The sequence below is a fragment of the Taurulus bubalis genome (assembly GCF_910589615.1).
Source record: "Taurulus bubalis genome assembly, chromosome: 1".
Taxonomy (NCBI): Eukaryota; Metazoa; Chordata; class Actinopteri; order Perciformes; family Cottidae; genus Taurulus; species Taurulus bubalis.
The window spans coordinates 5,092,078-5,107,196 of record NC_136589.1 but is presented as its reverse complement, the minus strand read 5'-3'; the positions used below and the strand labels follow the sequence as shown (position 1 = coordinate 5,107,196).

General features: G+C 41.8%; 1 protein-coding gene across 1 annotated transcript; it reads left to right on the top strand.

Annotated features, from left to right (window-relative positions):
• Positions 1 to 6,905: 6,905 nt before the first annotated feature.
• Positions 6,906 to 13,847, top strand: nek9 (NIMA related kinase 9; the record flags this gene model as incomplete). Its single annotated transcript, XM_079215128.1, has 23 exons — positions 6,906 to 7,091; positions 7,567 to 7,744; positions 7,830 to 7,885; positions 7,965 to 8,035; positions 8,156 to 8,261; positions 8,367 to 8,498; positions 8,613 to 8,723; positions 8,852 to 8,916; positions 9,013 to 9,063; positions 9,173 to 9,365; positions 9,464 to 9,608; positions 9,686 to 9,886; positions 10,034 to 10,080; positions 10,196 to 10,357; positions 10,457 to 10,565; positions 10,661 to 10,822; positions 10,955 to 11,122; positions 11,201 to 11,260; positions 11,386 to 11,567; positions 11,661 to 11,813; positions 11,944 to 12,048; positions 12,139 to 12,192; positions 12,283 to 13,847. 23 exons carry the CDS (start codon positions 6,906 to 6,908, stop codon positions 12,463 to 12,465), a joined length of 2,880 nt encoding a protein of 959 aa, XP_079071254.1. The 3' UTR covers positions 12,466 to 13,847.
• Between the last annotated feature and the right edge of the window lie 1,272 nt (positions 13,848 to 15,119).

The window sequence follows — 15,119 nt, the reverse complement described above, 5'->3', positions numbered from 1 at the left end:
ATTGTGATTTGCAGTGGTGTAATTAAGTACCGGGCCTTTGCTCAGCTGGGGAACATGGAGGTCTAATGGAGGCAAATTCAGCATCCTCTTTTAAATCTCTTCTAAACACTCACTTTAACCATGTGGCTTATTGCAACATGTACTCTAACTGATTGTATTTCTTGCATATTACAATTGTGCTTCATCTTGTTTTACCTCTTGGTTTCTGGATCTTATTGGCTTATATGTGTTTATTGTGAAGCCCTTGGTTTTAAATCCAGGTCAGATGCAAATAATAATAATATTATTAAAGTTATAATTAAGTGCATTTGTACTACTCAAGTACTTTGAGGACACTTTTGAGGGACTTGTACCTTACTTGAGTATTTCTGTTTTATGCAACTTTATACTTTTACTCCACTACATTTTGGAGGCAAATATTACACTTTCTGCTTTTTTTAGTTGTGACTTTGATGATTCAGATTGATAATACAAAATATAAACCATCTACTAAATCATTATTAGATATTATTGTAGGTTAAAAACTGCCGAGCAGTATATAAGTAAAGTAACTAAAATTAGCTCTCCTTCACTAGCTGCAACATGAAAAGTGACTGACTAAAGTGATGAATGCAGAACCTTGATTTATACCAAGTATGTGTTCGCAAAAGTAATTTTCGACGTCACCACATAACTATCTGAGGAGAGCGGTTAATAGTAACTTACAGTAGACTCCCAGGCCAATGTCAACTGCTAGTAGAACCACAGCGAGCACTGCCAGGCTCACTATGATCAGTTTGTGATGATCCAAACGGGATCCAGGTCTCACCACCAACATGGACACTTCACAGAGACATGGTGGGTCAATAGCAGAGCCAATAACTGTGCAACAATATACTAACAATTCAATATAATACAAATAACATACAGATGGTTGACAAAGGTAAATGAAAACCAAATGAGACACTTTCTGTTGTTTTCTTCTTTTAATTTGTCTCTGTATATTTAATGAAAATATACAATAGTTGAGCTATACAGTGATTAAAAAGTATATATATATATATATACGTATATATATATACATATATATACGTATATATATATATATATATACATATATATATATATACATATATATATGTATATATATATATATATATATATATATATATATATATATATACTTAATTACTTATAGCAAAACAAGGCTACATGTTAAAATACCATCGAAATACCACAGTGATGTGTTTCTAGTTGTACTTTAGAATCTGGTACGAGTCTCTTCAAGAACAGTTATAACATTCTCACTGATGTGGATTGATTTCATTTATTCAATTGTCATTTACTATACCGTGTTGCTTCTCTTGGTCTGAGAAGAGAGTGTGATCATCTTCACGGAAGTCCTCTTGATAAATCATTTTCTTATATGAACCATCAAAAGTACCACCTGAATGTTCTCCTTCCTCCATTTTGACTGTTAAAAAGAGAGTCTGACGTGACTGCGGAGGACAGATTGTTTGTTAGGACCTTGCCCTGTGTCTGTGTGTGTGCAACATTACAAACAGAAAATCAGGTTCATGTGTTAAATATTTACAGGGGCTGCAGGTGATTTAAAGGATTTCTAATGTAGTCAAACAGCCGAGCTTTATATGATTCTTTAGGTATCATTTAGTATGATTTCATAAAATCACTACATGGCTGACATTTTCTACTATACTATATACAACTTGACATATTGCGTTTTCTCAGATTTGTTATTAAGTGAAAGTAAAATGCATTAACTGCTGTATAGACTTAGCACTGCACATATATGTGTGTGACATTAAATGGTCACAAACAACATGGATGCTATGTATCAAGCTGCAATTTGTTTATTTGAAAGATGTTGCATAGACACAAAAGATTTGTCCAGTTATTGTGATTTACACTTGAGAGGCTTCATGTTTGGCTTGGCTCCATTTCACAAATCCAGTTATTTACATGCTCATGGCAGTTTCCATTATACCATTCTCCCCGAGTATCAGCAAAGTGATAAAAAGCAGCACAGTTCCCACTCTGAAGTCCTTCAACGGTAGGCTGCCCTCTTCTCCAGTAGCTTTGAGAAAATATAAATACAAATGATTCAGAGAAAAATGTAGTTCCACTATATTATAAATCAATAGTAAGAGTTAACAGTCTCTGTGATGCTTACCTTGTATCCGCCACAGTCCCATTGTTAACCCAAACCCATGTTCCCGGTATCACGACATCAGTGAGGCCGATCCAAAATCCGTTCTGCCACCACAAACCGATGCCTCTCGCACTTTTAGAGTAATCAGTTATGAGATGCTGAAAGAAAGAAGACACAGGAGCTGGACAATGTTTTGGACATTAACATCACATGTTCTCCCATAGACGATGCTAAACAGAGCCATGAAAATATTGCATAATTTTTAGGACATTGTAATGTTGTGTAAAGTGACTTTGAGTACTAAGAAAAGCTTAGTTATTATTTATTAATTCTGCGAAAATGATACACTAGAACCATTTTTTCTTTATTCCAGTGATGGAAACCCACCTGCTCAACTAAGTTATCGATCACAAGGAGGTCGCCCCCTTGACTTTTACAGTGTGTCCTGCTATCCGGCCAGTTCTTTTTGGGGTCGGCCGCATGGTGAGAAAAATAATAGCAGGATGATTTAAGAAGCCTCCATCCTCGAAGGCATTTTCCACACGATTCCTCTGTGTAAAACAAATAACATTACTTGTCATATATACTTTTTTATGTTCTCTAAAAATTCTTAGGATACATAACAAATACATACATTGTACAGGTTTACAGCTGAGGGGGTTGACTATTGTAAACACACTGGAGTGTTTGGTTGGAAGTCTGTCTTACCTACGGTAGTTTTATTAGACTGCAGATTTGTCTTCTCTGTCTTTAGGGTCTCCATCTGTCCTTGAAGCCGGTCAGTGGCGGCTATCATCTGCTTTAGTTGCAGCTTTAGTTGCAGATGGTTGGCGCGCTCTGTCGCTAACTGTGCCTGGGCCTCCAGTTTAGCTCTGATGACATCACTGTTGTTGCGGAGATGGTTCATCTCTATGAGGATGGATGAAGTAGCTGAATCAAGATCCTGAAGGTTCTCACCTTTGGCACCTGGGGCATACAAATGTGTAATAACAGAGAGAAAGAGAAACGGTGGAAACACTGGTGTGTGTGAACAACTGTGGCACTGACTGCTTGAAGAGGTCAATGGGCTCTGGGAAATTATGATGTTCATTTTTCTCGATTTTGTGACATTTTACAGATCAAACTATAAGTCAATTAATCGACAAAGTATTTGGCAGACTAATTCATAATATTGATGCGATAAAAATATTCATTATTTACAGCCCTATCGTATCCTGGTAATGTATTACAATAGGGCTGAATTCAATCCATAGACTATATCACCCTTATTTCTGAAGAGCTCTTGTGAAGCTCAATGCTCTGACGGTCCCCATCTTGGCAGCCACAACACAGCATAACTCCTATCTCAATAAAAAATGGGCAAAGAGGTGGATTGTGGGTGGAGCAGAGCCGTGAGGGTGACGCTGCAGAGCAGACAGTTAGCAGCCAGCGACCTGGTACGGCACCCACCTGTCACTCAAAGAAGCCACGCCCACAATTATGCATAACTTTAACCCTTAATATCATTTAGATGAAGGTGAATTATATTAAACATTCACCCCTGCACAGTTGTCATAAACGGGGAAATTAACAAAAGCGTTTTTTTATACCAGGATGTATATATGTGTATTATTGGTTTCAATTTGGGCATTTTAACATAATACAGCATGATATTACCGATATAATACTTACAGTAAATCCCAATGACAACAGCAGTTATCAGCAGAACAGCATTCAGCAAGCCCAGGCTGAGGATAACCCGTCGGTGGTGTGGAAACATAGATCCACCTCTCTCTGGTGTACACAGACCATAACTCTTAATATTATATTTCATCTTAAGCTAGACCCACAGAATACAATTAGGAACAATATCATGGTGACCTTTTAATAGGTTACACATAAATTGATGGACATGATTATACAGTTAAATCATTACTTTTTGAGTTTTAAAACCATAGAATATATCTGAAGATTATATGAAACAGTTTCATACATACATTTAAATTCTAAGTCACTGAAAGAACTAAAGTTACAGTGAGTCATTTTGAGAGAGGAAAGAAGTAGGACAGTAATCAGAAACTGTCGAAGATTGTTGTACCTTGTCCAAATATTTGATGGAGAAAACCTGAATGTCCATCTGTGTCGAAATCTTGAGAAATCTTCTGTTCAAATGACAATTCCTCTCCTGGTTCTGAGTGTGACTGTGAGTTCTCCATTATGGTGCAAATGGTGCCTATTGATCTGTTTGTCTCCTGCTTATACCAGTGATAAGGCGTGTGTGTGTGTGTGTGTGTGTGTGTGTGTGTGTGTGTGTGTGTGTGTGTGTGTGTGTGTGTGTGCCCTACTTCAGAACTGCGAGGATGTGTTGCACTGAGGCACAGTGCTTTGAGCTAAAGTTTAGCGTCTGCATGCTAACAAGCTCAGCGCTCCCAATGCGAACATTCTGATGTTTGGCAGATAATCTTTATTATGGTCATCATCTTAGTTTAACGTTAGCGTGCGAACATTTGCTGCTAGCACGGAATATAAAGTCCAGCTGAGGCTGATGGGCAAGTTAGTATTTTGCAGGTATTTTACTTTGTGCCAGAATACCCCAAGGGTCAAAGATCAAAGATCAACTTTGTGGTTGTATCATCAGATCTGCTGGTGTATGTCTTGCACCCTCGGATGTGATCACCACCTGCTGGTGAGTTGGGTCAGATGGTGGGAGAGGCATGCCGGACAGACCTGGTAAACCCAAATGTGTAGTGAGGGTGAACGTGTGTGTGTGTGTGTGTGTGTGTGTGTGTGTGTGTGTGTGTGTGTGTGTGTGACTGAATTCTCTGCAGGCTTAATTTTAGCTGACAAAGTTACAGATTAGGTGTGCTCAATAAATGAATGTCACTACAATTCCAACCGTATCATCAGCATTTTCTATGGAAACTGAGCTTATATCAACACACATATAATAACTTAACTTACATACGACACACTTGTACTCATAGAAAAATAATACCAGGTATTAAAGGAACTTATTAACGTTATATATAACCCTATATAATTGCGGAAGTTGTGCCACATTTACAACCCCTTGCAAAACATATATTAGTTAGTGAACGTACCCACTTTGTGGTGCAAGATTGTACATTTTTAACTGACCTTAAATAGCAGACATTTAGAAACATTGTCCAGGGGATGTACATTTCCCGGATCTGATAAATGTGAGGTCCTCTCCAAAGAGTGTCATTGGATGAGATAAAAGTGCATGTGAGCTACTGCTCTTAGCTAAGGAAGGTCATGACCTACTGATATAAATATGTTAGTGACTGACATATAACCTGGGGACACCAATAGCCCTGTTGCTCAGTTTTACAGGAACAGCAAACTACCTCTGTTGATATTTTGATATTTATATCATCAGAATCAGCGTTAAGTGTGTACACATACAATGCATATGACTTATCTAAATGTACATGCACAGATATAGACATACGGCTAAACACAGGCAACAACGACGAACGATCATTTGACTATAAACAATGTGAGACATCTTCAAAATGTGAGAGTAGCTGTGCTCTCCATGTTTCAGTCTTATACAATAACTCATATAGCCAACTCCGACCACAGTGCTGTATCATTCTGTCGATTAAAGTGCCAACATTATGATGATGTGATTTTATCAGAAGGGTGAAGACTGACAGCAAAGTTATAACAGCACAGGTTAGATGTTGAATGAGTGATGATGGTGCAGTGATGATATAGTAATATGAAGGTAAAAATGGGAACCACAGGTAAGAATAAAACAACTGTTTCTTTATTTTTTTGTCATTATTTATTGCCTCGTGGTCAACTCATACTCACTCTTCCATGTAATGTTTGGTTCTAAAATGACACAAATATAACAAGTAAATACATGATGTATATAGTTAGGTTGCAAATTAAACATGAACATTAAATATCAGAGAAAATAAACAGCATTAAATACGTCTGTATCAATACCTAGATCAAAGACACAGGTACATATAATTAAATGTATGGTTTAGATTACACTTATACTGCCATCTACTGGGGGAAAGGGTGAACACCTTTACTCTGCGTTCACTCAAGAAACAGCCCAATATGGTGGAAAAAAATAGCGCTAACAGCAACAACTCTGCACATAAAAATGACTTTGATTAAACTATATTACTTGCCGACAGTCCTTTCATTGCATTGGCTTTTATTTTGACATACTCGTACTTCCGGGTCGCCGGCCTCGCTTTGCGTATGTCTTCAAAAGAAAAAACAAAAGAAGGATTTTCAAAAAACAAAATCGACTCGTTATTTTAGATCGTTTCTCTCGTTTTGGGTGACTGCGGTGGCAGAGCTGTCTTCTTGCTAACTTAAGCGCTAGCCAAGTCAAGCCGAGCAGATTTAGTGCCACAACCGGAAGTACGCTCTGTTGACCTTCAGCGTAAAATACACGACAGCGCTCTCGAAGCCAGGACTTTTATTCTGAAACTTCAAAAAGTGGACTGAACGTCCTCGTTTGTGTTGTGTTACGCTTGACGCCGTCGAACTATTTACACGTATTTTGCTACGTTGTATTTGTATTTTCTTCTTCTTCTTACACTGTGTGTGTGTTGAGTCGCATCCGGTAACTTAGTACGAACACTTTGACAAGTCTCCGTATCAGTCTCCGCGGGAAACATGGCAGACGTGTGTACGCGTTTGTAGGAGTCTTTCCGAAAAGAGTTGTCGTTGGGCCTGCTCGGGTTATTTCCATCACTGCCGCTTGCAAACCATTCCCGATACAGACATGTCACTGGGGGACTATGAAAGACATTTCGACTCGCTAAACTCCGATTTGGACGGCGGGTCTGTGGTCAGTGAGCGATCCGCGTCGGGGACGTATAATGGCGAAGAGGAGAAGCTGCATTACATTCCTATCCGGATCCTCGGGAGGGGGGCGTTTGGAGAAGCGACCCTGTACCGAAGAACAGAGGTAAGTTGGGTTTGTGGTGTGTTTTCTTTTGATTAAAAGGCACGGATCGCACTTTATGCCATGCAACAAATAGCGTTGTTGTGGAAAGTGTTTCTTTCATTTGCCATATTTACCTCACCAACAGGGCAAGGGAAATATGTCTTGTGCAAGTTTACAAGGTCCTCAAGTGCTGCATGATTTACTGTCCAGGATGTGCCTGTCTGGCTCACTGCTCCTGTTTCCATACCCCTGTGAGACATTCCTGAGTGAGAAGTGGATACGTTACTTTCCCCTTTCCCATGCCTTGCTTCTTTCTCCTGTAGTCCAGTTGGGAAGATGCATGAGGATTTACAGACTTTTCCATCCCTTACAAAAATGCATTGTGAACCAATTATATTGTACTTTCCTTCTTTGTCTATTCTGTAAATAATAATAATAATAAGTGCTGTAGACAACATCTTGACCTATTTTTATTTTTATTTTTATTATTATTTAGGACAACTCTCTGGTGGTGTGGAAGGAGGTGGAGCTGAATTCCCTCTCCGAAAAGGAGCGCAGAGATGTCATGAATGAAATCAGCATCCTCTCCATCCTGGAGCACAACAACATCATAGCCTACTTCAATTACTTCTTGGATAAAAACACCTTGCTCATTGAGTTGGAGTATTGTAATGGTAAGTAGATATTTAGTCCCCTCTGAAGATTTGATTGAGATCAGTCTAATCTGCGACTGAATGCTAAATGTCCTTATCGTCACAGGAGGAAACCTGTATGATAAAATCAACCAACAGAATGGGAAACTTTTCAGTGAAGAGGTACGAGTGCACCATTGCCTGTGTTTTACACAAACAGACTGTTCTCTATTATATCTTCTCCTTTTCACTTCTTCTTTAGGTGGTCATCTGGTACCTGTACCAAATAGCCTCAGCTGTGTCCCACATTCACAAGGCTGGCATCCTACACAGGTACGTTAACCAGCACATGTCCATGCCCTCAATGGTGACGTCTGCAGGAGTTTTTTTTATTTTTGTTTGTAACCGTTTTTTTTTTTTCCATAATGCAACCATCCTTTTTTTGTGTTTCAGGGATATCAAAACTCTGAACATTTTTCTGACCAAGACAGACCTCATCAAGCTGGGTGACTATGGCCTCGCAAAGAAGCTAGACTCTGGGTGTTCAATGGCAGAGACTGTAAGTTGTGACTTCCCCCAATATATATTTTCCCAGACTGACTATGATTTGATGAATATTAATGGGGTTTTCATTTTCACTTCTCTTCTTCTTCTGTAAATCCAGTGTGTGGGAACTCCATATTACATGTCACCTGAATTGTGCCAGGGAGCAAAGTACAACTTAAAGTCCGACATCTGGGCCATGGGTTGCGTCATTTTTGAAGTCTTGGCTCTTACAAGGACATTCGATGCAACGGTTGGTCTTTTTAACTTGCTAGAAATCATTTTAATTATTTGCTTTATTCAAAAACATGTGACCCCCCCCCCCCCTGCTCCAGAATGAACACATTGTGCTGCTTGTGTCCACCAGAACCCTCTGAACCTCTGTGTGAAAATAGTCCAGGGCAACTGGACTATGGAAGTGAACTCGGATGTGTATTCATCCGCATTGATCGCACTGGTGTACGAGTGCCTCAATCAAGTGAGTGACGGGAAGAGTTGGATTGTTACGAAACAAGGGATTTGGTGGCAGAGGTCACATTGTGTGCTCAGCAAAAAGCTGGCCTCTGTGAGGGTTGTTCAGATTCTTGTGATCTTTTTGTGTTGAAGGACCCCGCAAAGAGGCCGACATCTGATGAGATTCTGGACCAGCCACTCATCTCCTGCTGTAGACAGTACGTTGGTTAAAAGGGAAAAGAGTGTTTTCATTAGGAACATTATTTAGACTAGAGCACTCATGACAACCCACTGACATCTTCGTTCTCTAACAGGGAGCTTGAAGAGCGAGTTGCTCTGCTGAATTCAGCAATGAAAAGGCCAAAGTAAGTCATTAACAGTTGTTTCATATTCTCCATTGTTAAAGCCTGTCTATAGTCCCTGAAGTAATATGCTGTGGTATTTAACTCACGTGATGTCCTGGGCGCACCACAGGCTGAGCACAGTGACTGACACCCCTGTTGCTGTGGTGACCACACGCTCAAGGGAGGTGTACTTCTGGGGTGGAGGGAAGTTCACCCCCCAGAAAATGGACACGTTTAAAGGAGGCAGCATTGCCCAACATGTGTGCGCAGGAGAGAGTCACTTTGCAGTGGTGACAGTGGAAAAGGAGCTGTATACCTGGGCAGTGAGTATTCACCGCTTCCCATCATTCTAGGGAGAGATGCACTGGTTCGAGTTGTTCCTGTGCGTCACTACAAGGAGCGCTCTCAAACTTCTCTTCAGAATGTCCAAGGTGGAGCCAAGATGGTGGGCCAGCTGGGCCAGGGAGACCAGGCCTCGTACCGGCAGCCGAGGAAGGTGGAGACGCTACAGGGGAAGGCCATCCGCCAGGTGGCCTGTGGGGCGGACTTCACTGCCTGTGTCACCGGTGAGTGACAAAAAAAAAAAAAAACATTTTTTTTTTTATAAAGATGCATTTTGAACCCTTTGCTGCTGCTTTTGCAGATGAGGACCAGATGTACATGTTTGGGTCAGACTATTACGGCTGCATTGGAGTGGAGGGAGAGCTCGGCATGGAGATTTTGAAACCAGTGCTTTTGGAGTTCTTTGAGGAGCGGCCGGTCCGCCAGGTTTCATGCGGAGACAACCATGTGGTGGTCATGACTCAGAGTGGGGACATCTACTCCTGGGGCTGCGGAGAGTATGGTACATGGAGTTGCTGTATTTACTGTGGGCTGTTTGAGCTGTGTAAACTGTTATAGCTGTAGCCAGCAGGTGGAGATAGTGGTCTTTTAAGAAAATACAGTCAAAATAAGCGTTCTCAGTATAATTGACTCTATTTTCATGGTGCAGGGCGTCTTGGCCTGGAATGTGAAGATGACTTTTCTTCTCCGATGCAAGTAAGATTTGCTTTCCTGTTCTGGCATACTCTTGACTCTTGCAGTCAAATATAAGCGTTTTTAGCAATATGGTCGCCTATGTAGCAATCAAAAGTCTGTCGTCTGTTTTTTCCAGGTGGAGCTCCCTAAAGGCGCCATCATCTCCTCAGTGTCGTGTGCCGGCGATGGGACCTTCTTTTTAACAGACACTGGCAAAGTCCTAGCATGTGGAAACAATGAGTTCAACAAGCTGGGTCTGAACCAGGGAATCTCTGGTCTAAAAAACCACCCTGGAGAGGTACTGGGTACTGGGCTATACATACAGGACTGCAGTCATCGAGGTTTTAAGGGATGCAGCTATGTTTATGTTTGGTTTCTTTTTCTGTTTCCACGCCAGGGTTCTCAGGGGATCCCGTACATCACTACACTGACTTTGGTGAAGCAGCTGGCGAGGTTCAAGATTCAGGTCATAGCCCCAGGGAAGACCCACACAGCTGCCATTGATGGTACCGTTTAAAGAGGCTGATTTTATTTTTCATGGTAGTGTCATTTTTCACCATTTCACAGAAACATAAATTTACATGATTTTTCACTTTTGCAGAACGTGGCCGTCTGATCACCTTCGGTTGCAACAAGTACGGACAGCTGGGTGTGAAGGACTTTAAGAAACACCAGGGTGTCCAGCTCCTTGTCGGACCTTTTGGAGGGAAGACGGTGACCAAAGTGTCTTGTGGGGACGGCTTCACCATTGCAGCCACTAAGGGTAAGACCATACCCAGACCTGTAGTGCTTCTGTTGCAATATTATCTACATTTTTTTGTGTTCATTTCTTTCCAGAAGCCCCCGCCCTTTGGTCCTGGTAATACATCATCATCTGTTTTTGTATCCCTTGCAGACAATCACATATTTGCATGGGGAAACGCAGGAAACGGGCGACTTGGGATGCCAGCTGATAAGGAATTTGGTTCAGAGGTGTGCCCTGCCATGCCAAGGCCTATCTTTGGTTCCCTCCACCATGTACCGGACCTCTCTTGCTGCGGCTGGCACACCATTATCATAATGGGTTAGTAATCACAACCAGGCACTTGCACATTGTACTCGTGCAAGCAACCAGCCGTCTAATATATTTTCTCCTTTTCAGAGAAAGTGCTCAACTCCAAGACTATTCGCTCGAACAGCAGTGGAATATCAGTTGGTAGTGGTATATACTTTTCTTTGATCACTAATTTGTGTATTGGATGGAGTGGATTCATTTTCTTTACTTTCGGAATACATCCACTCCTGAAAGTCTACATTTTGTGTGTGTGTGTGTGTGTGTGTGACTAGGCCAGGGGGCGTCGACATCTACCATGGATCTGGACATAGAACCTGGTTCAGAGACGGAGGGTCGTGACCGGGGTCTTGGTGGTACCAGGGAGGATAATACGGAGGAGTGCTTCATGAAGAGTCCGATGTCGTCACTGACCAGTCAGACCGGGGACAGCTCTTGCCCTTTCTGGCTTAAAAAGGTGTGTTGTCATGAAAGCACCATGGAATGGTAAAACAAAAAACCTCTGAATGGAGACTCTGTGTTCTAACTCCGGGAGATTTTCATCCAACAGGAGCTTGAGAATGCAGAGTTCATCCCGATACCAGATGACATATCCATTCCTGACCAGCTCTCCTCCATCTCCGAGAGCGTCACTGTGCCTTATGAGGATTTGAAAGCGCTAACGGCTGCGGCAGAAGCTGTCGGCACTAAGAAAGACCTCGCGGTAATGCCAAAATAACTGTCCTTTCACTTATCTAGACATGAGTTATGCACTCCAAGTGTCACAGTCCTGATGTTCATACTGTGTAATACTGCATTTTAAAAACGCATTCACTATGTCCACTATTTTTCAGACTAAACGAATGAGCTGTGATAAAGTCAATGGACTGGAGGAGGCTGACGTCTGCAAAAAAGGGGAAACGGGCGCATGCTGCAAAGCGAGTTGCGAGGTCACACAGGTATCAAATCTGCACACTCGGCACTGCAAATCATGACCTGATCATTACACACTGTTGCCACCGTATTTGACAGGAGAGCTTATTTTGCAGCTGAGAGAGACGGTCGCTAATCAAGATTTGAGGATCCAAATGCTCGAGCGGCAGGTAAGAAATGTTTCCCAAGAGCCACCTGTCCGCCTCAGTGCTGAGTGTGATCCTTGTGTGAGTAACAGCACGCATTCCTGCCGCCTCTAGGTCAACGAGCAGCAAAAGGAGAACGAAAGGCTCTGGGCAGCGATCAATCGTTCAGCGCAAAGGGAAGCAGGTTGTGACAATAACGGAAACCATCCCTCTGATGCCCGAATGCCCGGGGATGGAGGAGAAAGAGGAGGCGCATTCACAAACCACGGGGGCCGATCTACAGGGGCCAGTGTGTGACTTTAACCTGCAGATGTCTTCATTATGGGAGGAGTGTGAATAGCACATGAGTCAAACAAGCTGGTTAGATGGAGATCGGAGGCTTGGTTGGACATGCAGTAGAGGCTGCAGCCTCGTGCCCATTCACAGAGGTTACATGCTGTGCACGCGTTTGATAGAACACTGATTACAATCTGTTACATGTGTAATACTGTGTAATACCTTGCACGCTCTCATATGCACACCTGTGTTCACCTGTGCATCTAGCTCGTTTCTCCACAGACTGAAATGTTGGCTGGATTCAACATGTCGTCAAAGTGATCGTTGTGTTTTTCTGTAACGTGAATGTTAAGTTCATGTTCTGGTGGTGTTGTTAACTTTGAGGGATGTCACCAGTGAGGCTTCCATCCTTAGTGCCATAACACATAAGACCAACTAATGCATCCAAAGATGAAGGTTTCTTCTTGTCAATCGTTGAGAGAGGGGCTGCTGGGATGTCGTCCAGATTGATCAAGACTCATGTTGGCGTCTTCTTCCAATTTGAAACCAAAACTTTTTATTATACATCACTTTATTTTTAATTATTGGGATTACATTCGATATTCTTAAAAAGTGAAAGTATCAAATACAAAATAGCTTCTAACACAGTTTGTTAATGAGAAACGCTATTATGAACATATTCTAATTCTCTCATGCAAATATATACTTTTTTACACGTGCATGTTTTATTAACATATGAAGGTATTTGTGTGAAACACGAAACTACTGATTTTCATTTTTTTTAACAGCTGCTCTCTTAGTTACTTTTTTTTACTGCCTTCTTTAACTCTCGAATTCATGATGGGGAAGCACACATCAGTCTTCTTTGTGACTTATGAACAGTTTTCTTTGAATGTGAAAGCATTTATGATGGAGCTTACCTTGCGGCTATAATGTTGTTGTATTCTTATTGCATTTTTAACAATTGCATCTGTCGTTGGTACTTTCTGACAAGTTCTTTGATGTTGTTTTGCTGTATTTTGCATAATGTGTGAGTGTGAAAAACCTTCGCTTCCAAGCTGCTGTTAAATACAGTCAGTGCCTTAGCAAGCTATTGAAACCAAAATGTGTGCAAATATGAAAATGCTGCGCCTTAGCTGTTGACACCATCTAACAAATATGGTTTACTTTGTCGTCAGCAGTTAACCAAACGTTGTGGAGATGTAACAGTTGTCAGAGTCGCGCTGTTTCGTTTTTCTTTGTGTAAAATCCATAAATAAAACCGTTGTCTTTTGTCAATAGTCAATGTTTTCCACAATGTAAGATAAAAGAACCTACAGCTATTTCTAATCGGTGATATTAATAAAATGATATGTGCTAGTCTGGTAAAGAGCCCAAAACAATCATCTTAGACAGTTTTAGGTCACATGGAATATATGACAGCAATGTAGACAAGAGATCTGAAACAAAATTGTATGAGGAATTGAATGAGACATTTCAGAGACTACTGGCTAAGGAGCTGGTGATGGAGGGCTTTGATCAGCTGTTGATTTCTTGTTCAAATGGTTCAGAGCCAACGTTTCCGGGTCAGTTCTGATCTCCTCACTTGGACCATTTTGGCTGTGAGGTTCCACCTGGGAGTCGGCCTTCGTGCAGATTCCTTGTATTTACCTGGTTCTGTCTTTGGTTCTTTTTCTTTGAAACCTGAATAAAAACAGAAACGGCAAATGCTTAAAAACAATACTCCATCCATGTATGAGTGGTCAAAATACTCAGGAGGGTTAACCCTCTGTTTTTAAAGGACAGGGCGGCCCGTTTAAAGAGGCCGACGTATTACCTCTGGACTCTTGCTGTGGGTTTTCCAGAACTCCTCTACGGCAGATCCCTTGGTCCTGTTCAGGTAGGCGTTGAAGACTCCACGATGGGTTTGTTTCACTTTTTCACAGATTTGGACATGCTTCTGTAATCTTTCGCTTGCAAACTTTCTGTTGCACATTTTGCAAGGAAAGAGCTGGAGGCTGGCATCTGCGCTGTCTTCCTGTCTCAGCTGCCCCATCTCTGGTCTGCTGGAATGTGAGGGATGAGAGACTGGTGGGAGCATTGGTCCCACTGGCAGTTTCCTTCCTTCTGTTGCAACTTTATGAGGAGCTTTCTGCCGACTCATTTGAGGCACATCTTGTTCATCGTCAGAAATGAACATCTCCTTGCATGTCCTTTCCCCGTATTTGTTTTCTCTCTTCCAACCTTTATCGAGCATCCATGCTGGGTTTTGATGTCTTTCTTTTGCTTTCACTGTTCCATCATGTGACTTCACACCTGTCTCTCCCCAAATGCCATTTTTGTCATCCCTTTCTTTTCTTCTGGTGTGCTCCTTCACTTTTCCCCACCGTGGTTTGTTCAGCTCTCCGCTCACTTCTTGCTCAGGAACTGGGATCTGGTGAGTTGCTCTATGATCTTTTTTGTGTAACTGTGCAACTTCTGTTTCCATTATTTTCCCCCTGGCCCTTTCTTCTTGATATTGTGCCTTCATGTGTTGTTTATCATCCTCATGTCCTCTTTCTTGCATCTTCATTTCTCTTCTTCTCACTGGTTCTCTCCTCTGCTGCTCAGCCAGCCTGGATGTTGTCTGAGTGTTCCCCCTCTCTGCTTGTCCCCAGTTGTGTCTCTCACTCTTTCGGGCATCAAGTGCAGCCGTG